Source organism: Natrix helvetica, assembly GCF_964273705.1.
Source record: "Natrix helvetica genome assembly, chromosome: Z".
In the NCBI taxonomy this organism is placed as follows: domain Eukaryota; kingdom Metazoa; phylum Chordata; class Lepidosauria; order Squamata; family Natricidae; genus Natrix; species Natrix helvetica.
The window spans coordinates 117,513,476-117,526,574 of NC_138554.1; the positions used below are offsets into that span (position 1 = coordinate 117,513,476).

General features: G+C 38.5%; 1 protein-coding gene across 2 annotated transcripts in view; it reads left to right on the forward strand.

Annotated features, from left to right (window-relative positions):
• Positions 1-215: 215 nt before the first annotated feature.
• CDK14 (cyclin dependent kinase 14) overlaps positions 216-13,099 on the forward strand; it is a 263,591-nt gene continuing 250,707 nt past the window's right edge. For both annotated transcript variants that reach the window (XR_014176838.1, XM_081971698.1), the window contains exons 1-2: positions 216-773; positions 10,379-10,410. Coding sequence is in view for 1 of the 2 variants with exons in the window: in XM_081971698.1 (XP_081827824.1) it covers positions 680-773; positions 10,379-10,410 (126 nt within the window). In the remaining variant the exon portion in view is untranslated. The remainder of the gene's footprint in view (positions 774-10,378; positions 10,411-13,099) is intronic.

Here is a 13,099-nt window from a genome sequence, read left to right on the forward strand (position 1 = left end):
AGGAGAGAGGGGAGGCGGGGCGAGGGTGGATGGGCGGCCTCCGCCTTTAGGGGGGAGAACGCGGGCCGGGCGGGGGCGCAGAAGCGCTTCGGAGTTGGGGAGCGCGCGGGTTGCCCTTTGGGTCGCGGCTGCACGCGCGGCTCCTGCTGCTCCCGGGACAGGCAGGCAGGCAGCTTCCTTTACCCGGCTGCAGCCTTCTCTTCCCCGTCCCTCCCTCTCCTCCTCCGCCTCCTGCTCTCCGGATCGTCCCTCCTGGCAGCCCTCTGCTGTCCTCTTCTTCCTCTTTTTTTCTCCCCTCTTTCCTCCCTCCATCCCAGGTCTTTGAATCCCCTTCCCCGACATCCCCCCCTTCCCCATACTTCTCTCTCTCCCTACTAGGAGTGACTCCGCTCTCACCGCCTTGCCTTTCCTCCTCCGCCCCTCATTGTCTTCTGCAGCCTATTGCCCAATTTCCAAAGCTGGGGGAAACTCGCTATGGGCGAGGACGAGGCAGTCCCGGCGGCTCTACGGCTCTCCTTCCTCAGCACTAGCTAGAAGAAGCGGGGCTTTTCGGTACGGCCAGGGAGGGTGAGCTGCAACGGCGGCAACCTCTTCTTGCAGCAGCAGCGGCGGCGGTGTCCGTCCTTCTGGTGATCCGCCAGGCGTCGCGTTGTCTTAGGGCGCTTGGCCGTCGAGTCCGATGTGCGACTTGCTCGACTCGCAGCAGCCGGCCGAGAAACTTAGCAGAATGAAAAAGTTACGGCGAACTTTGTCGGAGAGTTTCGGCAGACTAGGTAAGGCGGGGGAGGGAAGGGGGAGGAAAAAGGAGGGAGGGGGCGAGCTGGCATTCCTTAATCCCCGAGCCCCCCGTTCCAACTATCGCCTCGCGACTCAGTGGGTCAGTTTTGCAAGCTGAATTGCCTTGACTTACTCCTACTTGAAATTTTGTCTGCTGCCAAAAAAGCTCGAACCTGTGCTGGCGAGAGTGATGGGAGTTGTAGTCCTGTACCCTCTGGAGGCCGCCCGGCTTGGCTGAAAATCTTTCCATCATAGCACTCCAGTGGCTCGCTGCCCCAGTTTTCTAGCCGCCTTTTTGTGCGTCAACAATACTATTTTGAAAATTTGATTTATTAAAAAATAAAAGTATACCCAAACCGTTTTATCCAGAGATCATCTTGCTGATTAAACTGAAGCGATTAACAGCTGTTATGTCCCGACACTGACTATAAATATGTTCATTTCAGTCTGACCCTTAACAAAACTTTTAGCTGCTACTGGGTATTGATCATATTTAGCATAATATAAATTGTCTGTAATCTGTTTAAATTGCTGATGTGGTTTGACATGGAACATCTCCAAATAGGGTAATTGAATGCCAGCATACTCTCTCCTTATAAAAATAATTGATATTAATTTGTTATGAACAATTAGAAGTAGAAAGTACTTTGAATTAATTGAAATTTATTTTTAAAAAATGGATGCAAATCCCTTCAAACTATGCTTTTGAAAAAAAAGTGTTTTCCCCCCCCTATGGATGAATGCTAAGAAAATATAAGGCATATAAAAAAGTGTATGGACCTTAGGACTGACTGCAGCTTTCTAATGTACGATTACTGGCTTTCCTGTCACATATTCCAGATGACCAAATTATAATTTGTTAAATTATTTTGTAATGCAAGATTGAAGTCAAGGCATTCCCTACAAAGGGTATGGAAATGGAAAAAGTTAAATTTATTAAAAGGTATGGAAATTTATAAAATAAATATATCAAAAATAAATGAAGAATATTGTAATAAAATTGTTATATCACATCAATAATAGAGGTAGATAGTTTGTAAGTTCTATTTAGAAAAAAGTGTTCTATTTCTTTAATAGAATCAGAATGATTCTCTTCTAAAGTATCATTTATAAATATTTGAAAGAAAGAAGGTTACAATTGCTTGCATACTTGAAATTGCTTAGTATCCCTTCTGGCCAAAATGAACTTTCTAGAATTGTGTTTCAGAAAAGATAATCTAAAGGGAGCAATGTGTGAACTGCATTTGAAAATGGGATTTAATTCTTGCACTATCAATAATAATAATAATAATAATAATAATAATAATAATAATAATAATAATAATAATAATAATAATAATAATAATAATAATAATAATAATAATAAATTTTAATTTTAATTTTAATTTTAATTTTAATTTTAATTTTAATTTTAATTTTAATTTTAATTTTAATTTTAATTTTAATTTTAATTTTAATTTTAATTTTAATTTTAATTTTAATTTTAATTTTAATTTTAATTTTAATTTTAATTATTAATAATTTAATTTTAATTTTAATCAATAATAATGCTTTTCGTATACAAACAGACAAAATACTAGCGCATAACACACCAGACATCACACTGGTTGAGAAAAAGAAGGTTACAATCATAGACATCGCAATACCAGGTGATAGCAGGGTTGAGGAGAAGGAACATGAAAAAGTCGCGAAATACCAGGACTTAAAAATTGAAATCCAACGATTATGGCACAAACCAGCAATGGTAATTCCAGTGGTAATCGGCACACTGGGTGCTATTCCAATAGCACTGGAATTACATTTAAAACAGTTAAAACTTGACAAAATCACCATCAGTCAAATGCAAAAAGCTGCACTGCTTGGATCTGCACGTATATTACGAAAATACGTTACGACGTCCTAGGCCCCTGGGTGGGGCCCGACTAGTAATCAATGCCAAATCCGGCGAATCAACTGGCCGCTGTGATACAATCGAATAATAATAATAATAATAATAATAATAATAATAATAATAATAATAATAATAATAATAATAATAATAATAATAATAATAATAATTGCAGACTGACTATAAAATGCGGCACAATTCAGTGGCACAAATGATCCACTGGAATTTGTGCAAAAATTATAATATTAAAACAGCAACAAACTGGTGGGAACATAAGCCTGAAAAAGTCGTCGAGGGTCAGATGGTCAAGATCTTGTGGGATTTTCGCATACAAACGGATAAAATACTGGCGCATAATACACCAGACATCACACTGGTTGAGAAAAATAAGGTTACAATCATAGACATCGCAATACCAGGTGATAGCAGGGTCGCCGAGAAGAAATATGAAAAAATCGCGAAATACCAGGACTTAAAAATCAAAATCCAACGATTATGTCACAAACCAGCAATGGTAATTCCAGTGGTAATCGGCACACTGGGTGCTATTCCAAAAGCACTGGAATTACATTTAAAACAGTTAAAAATTGACAAAATCACCATCAGTCAAATGCAAAAGGCCGCACTGCTTGGATTCGCACACATATTACGAAAATACGTTATGACGACCTAGGCCCCTGGGTGGGGCCCGACTAGTAATTAATGCCAAATCCGGCGAAACAACTGGCCACTGTGATACAATTCTGTTGATGCAATAATAATAATAATAATAATAATAATAATAATAATAATAATAATAATAATAATAATAATAATAATAATAATAATAATAATTGAACATTCTGATTCTACAAAAAACCACCCTACTTGGAACAACTTATATCCTCCAACATTACCTTAACAGTTCCTAGGCCCTTGGTTAGGACTCGAGCTGTTAGGCTACCAACCAGCCCCAAAGGCTGTGAATCTCACCAAAGATTAACATAATAATAATGATAACAACAACAACAACAAAACAATAATAATAAATTGATAATGTTTTTTATAACAAAAGGGGTCTCCTTGGCCTTTGGGAAATGGGTACCTTGTTCAATAATAATAGTAGAAAAATGAAAATGCTTCCATATGCCTTAGTGGTAAGACATCATTTGGAAGTCAAACTAATTTCTAACTATAGAAGTCTTCACTTGCCCATTAATTTGTGATTTAAGTTGTTTGGAATCTCAAGTGCTGCTGATTTGGTACTTCACCAAAGATATTGCAAGTTGTCCACAGTATAAGAAAAAGCTTACTGTGTTCATTGTACCTTTTATTTCTTGTATCTTTTATTCTGGTGGCTAAATTAGCCACCAGAATAAAAGGTACAAGGAATAAAAGGTACAAGGAATAAAAGGTAGCACGTCAGCTTCCCCAGTACCTGGATGAAGCTGTCTACCTGAATCCATTTCAGTCGGGTACAGCACGGAGATGGCATTGGTCGCGTTGGTCGATGATCTCTAGCGGGCCCGGGACAGGGGCTGCTCCTCTGTCCTGGTCCTATTAGACCTCTCGGGGGCTTTCGATACCATCGACCATGGTATCCTACTGTGACGACTCAGGGGGTTGGGAGTGGGGGGCACCGTTTTACGGTGGTTCTCCTCCTACCTGTCGGATCAGTCACAGTTCGTGTTGACTGAAGGTCAGGGATCGACCCCGAGATGCATCACTTGTGGGGTGCCCCAGGGGTCGGTTCTTTCACCCCTCCTGTTCAACATATATATATGAAACCGCTGGGCGAGATCATCCATGGTTTTGGGGTACGGTATCATCAATATGCTGATGATACCCAACTTTTCATCTCTACCCCAAACCACCCAAATGATGCCCTCGACGTGATGTCCCAATGCCTGGAGGCTGTGCGGATCAGGATGGGGAGGAACAGGCTCAAGCTCAATCCCTCCAAGACTGAGTGGCTGTTGTTTCAGTCATCCCGATTTATGCATCTTGTTCCATCTTTGATGATAGGGGGAGAAATTTTAGCCCCCTCAGAGAGGGCCCGCAATCTGGGAGTCCTCCTGGACACACGGCTTAGTTTAGAAGAACACCTGACGGCCGTGACCAGGGGGGCCTTTTACCAGGTTCGCCTGGTACATCAGTTGCACCCCTTCCTGGATCAGAATGCTCTATGCACAGTCATTCATGCCTTTGTCCTTTCTCGCCTGGACTACTGCAACGCTCTGTACATGGGGCTGCCCTTGAAGAGCACCCAGAGGCTTCAGCGGGTCCAGAATGCAGCCTCCTGGGTTATCATGGGGGTACCTAAGTGCTCCCATGTTACACCCCTTTTACGTGGCCTGCACTGGTTGCTGGTGGTTTTCCGGGTGCGATTCAAGGTACTAATTATGACCTTTAAAGCGCTTCATGGCTTAGGCCCAGGGTACCTGCGAGACCACCTACTGCCACCAGTAGCCTCCCACCGTCCAGTGCGATCCCACAGAGTTGGCCTCCTCAGGGTGCCGTCGACCAGACAGTGTCGGCTAGTGACCCCCAGGCGGAGAGCCTTCTCTGTGGGAGCGCCTTCCCTCTGGTATGAACTGCCCCCGGAGTTTCGCATAATCCCCCACCTCCGGTCCTTCCGACGCGCCCTAAAAAGTTGGCTTTTCCAGCAAGCCGGCCTGGCCTGTTAATTTTATCTAATTTTAAAAATGTTATTGTCATATTAATTGGGTTTGTTTTTTTGGATATTTATCTAATTTCCTTTTAACTTTTGTAATATGTGTTTTTTAACGTTGTACGCCGCCCTGAGTCCTTTGGGAGAAGGGCGGCATATAAATCCAATAAAACAAACAAACAAAAGGTATTAGCCACCATACGTTGCTCAGAAATTCTCTTACCTCTGCTGTCCCAATGTTCCTGTAATCTTTTGGCACTTCTTGCTTTGTAAATATAGAAACACCTTTTGGATGACACAATATGATGCTGTGTCATTAATACAGATGCACATAAGATGTCATATTTACATTGGATGTTCTACAGCCTTCTCATACCTTATTCATAGATTTCTCTTTATTCATCTGATTAAGATATCAGAGTATACATAGGAATTTATACTTGAGGCAAATTTCACTAGGATGCAAGTTGATTTAGTGTTGTTTATTATATTTGTACCCTGCTTTTCTTCAAGCAGTTCAAGGCAGGTAACATTTTTCCACTTCTTTTTTACAGGTTGGCAAATACAGTGCCAAATCTGCCTTTGAAATATATGTCAAGCTATTTTCTGGTCAGAATAAGGAATGTGCATTTTAGGGAGATTATAGAAAGGGATATTGAAATTTGGAAAAATTCTAGTTGTTTCTATTGAACTAAACTAGTCTCTGTATAGTTCTTTCTGATTAATGTAAATTATATGCAAAATTACATGCTAGTTTTATGAGGTTTCCTTGAAACAAATAATTAAATGTTCAGTTGTGCTGATAATGAAGATCTGGGGAATCGCAGTGAATTTGAACATTTCAGGTCAGCTCTTCTTAAATTGCTGCTTTCAGATGACTCTATTAGACTGTCTCTTTCAAAATTCTGGTAAACATGACCTTTGGGATCTCTGTAGGCCAACATTTTGGGGGCAATTGAGGAAGCCTGCTTCAAATCAACTACTGAAAAGGAAATGAGTGAATGCCCTTACTGTATAGTGTTACACCAATCATATTACTCATAATTATTCCTAATTTAATTTTGGGGTTGCTTGAGGATGTACAAAGCACATTGCTTGAATTAAAATTGCTGAAGAATATCAGAAGCTTTTTTCCTTTATACAAAATTGCTTGCGACTCTGGAGTCTTTTTCACTTTGGGACTTCTACTACTATTTGTCCGACCCAGATGTAGAACTGAATCTTTAGTGTGGATGTTAGGAAGCTCAAATGTAAAATAAAGGCATGATTTGCCAATAATATCAAACCTGGGGATGATTTCTGAATAGCATTTTATCTGGGCTAAATTTCTATTGATACTAAGTACCTGATAGTACAGTACTGGCGTCCTTACTAAAGGGCTGAAAATCAGCAAACCATTCAGATAAATAAAAAGGGCCCATTAGTCATGACCTGTTACTCCCGTTTATAATGTTTAATTATTTTAATGCTTGAGCAAAATGTTTTGCTTCAAGCAGTTTGTTGTAGACATTGCAGATTGCTGTAGGAATGCATTTCATTCATTAATCATAAGAACTTGAGCTCCCTTGGCCAAACTTTGTGGATCTGTATTTTATTTCACACACTGGCTAGCTGGCTAGCTAGCCCTAAAATAATCCACTAATGGTGGCCTTCTCAAGCTGTTGCCACCCAGCAGCTGCTGTTTGTTGGCCTCCTGCCTTAAACCCTGGGTGGTCTGTTTTTGACTCATTCTTAATAGCCATTGATAGATTTCCTCTCTGAATCTGTTAATTTGCTATTGAAGCTAGTGGGTAGGACAATATCATATTGCAATTATTTCTATAAATGAATTATGCATAAATGTGAAGTACTTTCTTCGGTCCAGTCACTTTCACTGAATGTGTAATACATTATTAGGAGGCAAAATATATTGTGCATAATTCTATTTTTTTTTAAAAAAATCATAAAATAACATTGTTTTCAAATCTAACAAGCCCTCTGTGCATCAGGCATTAAAGTCCAACCATATTATGAATGTTGTGAAGTTCTTCTGTTTTGTCTGTTATAAGCCTGTTGATAGACAACTTTATTGAATGTCACTTAAATTTCAGCATTATGAAAAACTTAGAAGTTTTTATTAAAACAATATCATTATATAATTACATTTTAAAGTATCTGACACAAGTGATTGCTCTGTGTCTTTCACTTTAAGTGAGATCTATCTCCTTGATTTTTGTGACTCAGAAAAGCGTTTTGCATTTATTGTAATCATACTTTTCTATACTCCTTCTATTGCTGATATCTATTGCGTCTACATTAAGGGAAGTATGCAGTGGGGTATCCCAAGGCTCTGTTTTAGACCCACTACACTTCGACATCTTCATCAATGATTTGCATGAGGAGATACATGGGGAATTTATCAAATTTGCAGATGACACCAAGCTAGCAGGAATAGCCAACTCTGCAGAAGATAGGCTTAAGATGTGAAAAGCTCTTGACAGATGTGAACATTGGGCACTATCTAACAAAATGAAATTCATTGGCAAAGTTGTACATTTAGGCAAGAAAAACCAAATGCGCAGGTATAGTAGAAGTGGTACTTGGCTTAATAAATAATAATTGTGAGAGGGATCATGAAGTTCTATGGACAGTCATTTAAATATGAGCCAGCAGTGTGCTTATGCTGCCAAAAAAGCCAACACAGTTCTAGGCTGCATTAACAGAGGATTAATCAAGATCACATGGAGGGTTGATAATTTAGGGAGGATTCCTCCCGAGCCTCTAGCTCTGCCGACTCTGCAGCTGTGGATTTATCTGTTCCCCTTATATGATTGTTCCCTAACCAAGCACCTCTGCTTGGTGTCCCAAGGTCATTGTCACAGACCATTTCAAATACAGGTGAAACTCGTAAAATTAGAATATTGTGCAAAAGTTCATTTATTTCAGTAATGCAACTTAAAAGGCGAAATTAATATATGAGATAAGACTCATTACATGCAAAGCAAGATAGTGCAAGCCGTGATTTGTCATAATTGCGATGATTATGTCTTACAGCTCATGAAAACCCCAAATCCACCATCTCAGAAAATTAGAATATTACATGCAATGAATAAAACAAGGATTGTACATAGAACAATATCAGACCTCTGAAAAGTATAAGCATGCATATGTACTCAGTATTTGGTTTGGGGCCCTTTTGCAGCAATTACTGCCTCAATGCGGCGTGGTATGGAAGCTATCAGCCTGTGGCACTGCTGTGGTGTTATGGAAGACCAGGATGCTTCAATAGTGGCCTTCAGCTCTTCTGCATTGTTCGGTCTCATGTCTCTCATCTTTCTCTTGGCAATGCCCCATAGATAGAGAATCTATGGGGTTCAGGTCAGGTGAGTTTGCTGGCCAATCAAGCACAGTAATCCCACGGTCACTGAACCAGGTTTTGGTGCTTTTGGCAATGTGGGCAGCTGGAAAATGAAGTCAGCATTCCCATAAAGCTCGTCTGCGGAAGGAAGCATGAAGTGCTCCAAAATCTCCTGGTCGACGGCTGCATTGACCATGGTCTTAATGAAGCACAGTGGTCCAAAGTCCTGTTGTTCAGTGGTCCAAAATCCTCTTTTCTGATGAGAGCAACTTTTGCATCTCATTTGGAAACCAAGGACCAGAGTATGGAGGAAGAATGGAGAGGCCAATCAAGCACAGTAATCCCACGATCATTGAACCAGTTTTTTGTGCTTTTGGCAAAAGTTGCTGTCATCAACTTTTGCCCAAAGCTGCCCACACTTCCAAAAGCACAAAATATGGTTCAATGACTGTGGGATTACTGTGCCTGATTGGCCAGCAAACTCACCTGACCTGAACCCCATAGAGAATCTATGAGGCATTGCCAAGAGAAAGATGAGAGACATGAGACCGAACAATGCAGAAGAGCTGAAGGCCTCTATTGAAGCATCCTCATTTGCTCATTTCTGCCCTCCCCAGCCCCCAGGAGCTTTCTGAAAGCCTCCTACAAGCTATGCATGGCCATTTTGGTGAAGGGGGTGGGGTTTCAGGAGGCAAAAAATGCTGTATTCTGTGTATAAGACACACCCAGATTTGAAGCCTCTTTTTTGAGGGAAAAAGGTGTGTTTTATACTCTGAAAAATACTGTGGGTAGGACACTTGTTGATGTGGCTCAGGGTCCTTTTACAGACACACACACCTCTTGCTGTAGCTATGCCCATATATTTAGTTGGAAGAAATGAATAAATGGAAAAAGGAAAACTGATTCGTTACAAAACAATCACCATTCCTTAGCATCTTTCTTCAAAATAGTAATTCTCTGCTCCACATGAATCAGAAAGGTGGTATCTTCAGTCTTTGTTTGACCAGGTGACCTTTATTCAGGTAACAGTAAGGATAAGTGCTAAAAAGCTATGAGGCTAAAGAGAAGAGTGAGTTTCCCTTCTATTAATGCCTTATGTGGCAGCCATCTGGGAGGAGAACTCAGAATGTACTTTTTAAAAGTGCACTTGCTCTCACTGACAGGATCTTTTTGTTAATAAACAAGGCTCTGGTTTTATTTTCTGTCCCTTGAAACTTGATTATTACGCTGTGTTGTCCTGTCCAATATATCTATAAAAGCAAAAATAATAATAATGGTGTGGTGCTTGGAGATACTATCACACAGGAAAGCACAAATCTGTCAGATTTCAAGTCCACATGTAACACTCCTTGCTTGACAAAAGCTGCAGAGAACAATTTATTGTTTGTACTGTATTGTTCGTTGTTTTCCAGCACTGCCTCAGTACCTCCATTTATTCAACAGTTTCAAGCAGCATATGTAGCCCCTCTTCTTTTTTCTCTCTCTGATAACTTTGTTCTTAAAAATAGCATAAATTATAACTTATATACACTAAACATATTTCTTGTTCCACATATTGAACCAATAAATATACACTTGAAGAGACAGAATCACACGTATTTTTTCTAAGAGAAGTAATTTTATTCAAGTTAAGTTAAATAACTACAAAGAAATATTTGTTTGCTTTTTAGCATTTTGTACTAGTAATGTAAACTAATTAGATAACAAATTATATCTTTTTTTCTAGCCTTGAAGAAAGATGATAATGGCTTTGATGACGTAAGTTGTATTTTCTACTTTCAAATTTTATTTAAACATATATTGGGCAAAATATTTCAAATTGCATGAAACAAATATAATGTAATTTGATATAATTGTATTTCTAATTGTAAGGAGAAATTCTCATTTTATACACCCATATTGAACACTTCTAGTTCAAATTGGTATATGTATAGGTGAAGTAATTTATTATGCTGATTTAATTTATAAAAGGGTACCCCCCCAAAAAAAGAAATAAAAAGTATTTGTTGCTGTGTTAATTTTTTAGCTATTTCTTTTTCACACTTTTAATTATCACTGAAATGAAAAAAGAGGTAATTTAATTCTCACAGTTTAATGCTATAGTAAATTTATAGGAAGAAAAATGAATAATTTTTACATTGCACTATTTTATGTTTTTCTTCAAGAATATAGCTGCATTAGAATTATTTATTAAATACTATTAGTAAAAGAGTAGTTTTATCAATGCCTTTAAAAACCCCTAGCCAAAATGAGTAACGAAGTTATTAATGACACTTTTCAATAGGAATATGAAATAAAGGGCCTCTGTAATACACTTTTAAGGATATGTAGCATGATTTTGTATTTTTATAATGGATGGTTACTGAAATAGATTTAAATAATATTTTTCTATTACTGAATGTTTTGTATTGACTCATCAAATTTCAAATCCCAACTCATTTCCTGTTCTTTTAAATATTTTCAAAATATTTATATTTAATATAAGAATTTCTAAAGTATTGATGAAATTATTCTGATTTAAAGTGTTTTAGAAATCTACTATACTTCATACATTGTTAATACTCTTGATTTATAAGATCTTATGAGTTGAAAAAAAATACTGAATATGGTTGCATAAAACCACATTAGAACTTGTGACTATTTTTTCTCCAGAAGATACTTAACAGAAATCTTCTTTTAAAAAGGGAATGACAGGCGTGAATAATTAGGACCACCAGTTAGGCTGCAGCATAGAAGATTTATTTATTTATTGTTATGAGCCTGTGGTGGCGCAGTGGTTAGAAGGCACTACTGCAGGCTACTCCTGCTGCCTGCCAGCTGCCTGTCATTGGCAGTTCAACATTTACCAGGCTCAAGGTTGACTCAGCCTTCCCTCCTTCTGAGGTGGGTAAAATAAGGACCCAGATTGTTGGGGACAATATGCTGATTCTGTAAACCACTTAGAGAAGGCTGTAAAGTACTGTAAAGCGGTATATAAGTTTTAAGTGCTATTGCTATTCGAGCCTATACACAAGAATCTGATCAGCTAAAGTTTAACACTAAATTGGCTCCAGGTAAAGGTCAACTGAATTCAAGATGGATTGAACTTGGAGTGCTTGTGGGAATTCAGTGGCTCTAAATGGATATGCACTTAATTTCCCATCTCTGCTTGCTCTTTTCTACAGGAATCATATTTTTCAATATGTTTAAAATGTAAGTGGCCTACGAATAAAATAAGTTTTTGAGAGTTTGTTCAAAACTAAAGTTCAAGTAACTAACATATGAATTTGTGATAGAGAATATTAATTTATTTCAGAAATTCAAAGTATTGTCCTAAAAGTATTGTGCGCCTTGAGTTAATTAATGTCAGTTGTTTTAACTTAAAAGTAGGCAACTGCATAATTTATAGTTCTGAAATGGAATGTTCTGAAAGATTCTAGAATGTACCGTTCCTTATTGACTCCTTTCTGACCCAGCTATTCCAGAAATAATTTTTAAATTTTCTTGAAGTTAGTTTTTTGAACAAGAAATGTTTCTTGTTCCAGATCAGTGGTGTCAAACTCGATTCCATTGAGGTCCATATCAGGGTTGTGTTTGACCTCAGGGGACTAGGGTGGTTTTGGCCAGGTCAGTGTTACTCATGTGGGGGGAACCTGTGGTGGCGCAAGCACTCTGCGTTTTCAGCTGCAACAGCCTCTTGCAACCCTTTGCCAGCAAAAATGCAGCTTGCAAGGGCCATGCTTGGCCCTCCCGAGCTACGTTTTAACTGGCAGAGGGACCACGAGCTTGTCCTTTGCTGTTTCCAGAGTAGCCCCGCTGGCAAGATCTAAGCAACCCATGGGTCTGATCTGGCCCCTGGGCCTTGAGTTTGACATCCCTGTTCTAGATGAAAGAGGGACTGAATTGACTTTTGTTTTTACATATTCCTACTGAATATTTTTCAGTTTTACATATTCTTACTGAAAATTATCGTCATAGTCACAACAAATCTCAATGATAGTTCTATTTATATAATATGCTTGATCCTGATTTTTTTAAATAATCCCATACCTATAAAGAAAAAAAAATCCTTGTTATATATGGAAGTTGAAACAGATAAAATTTATAAAGAATCTGCATTGGTGAAAAACAGATTATGCTTTTCAATTAACAAACACCTGTAATAATATCTAGTGAGAATCTATTATGAGTCATTTGCCTCTTTGCCTTAATTTATTACTGGATTCCAAATGAAGACCTAGTCCTATCGTTTAGATAGCTGTTGCTTTAATTCCATCTCCTTTAAGACTATGTTTTGATCTTCTGTTCTCTGAAAACTGAGAAGCAAATAGGTATGGTTAATATAAATTGGAACTTAAAAGGAAATGGAATATGGCACTCCGGAAATCAGGTTGTCTGGAATGATGAATTCAATGAGTTTGTCTTTATACTGAATTTGTGAAAGTACAGAAATTACGTCAAAGTATAA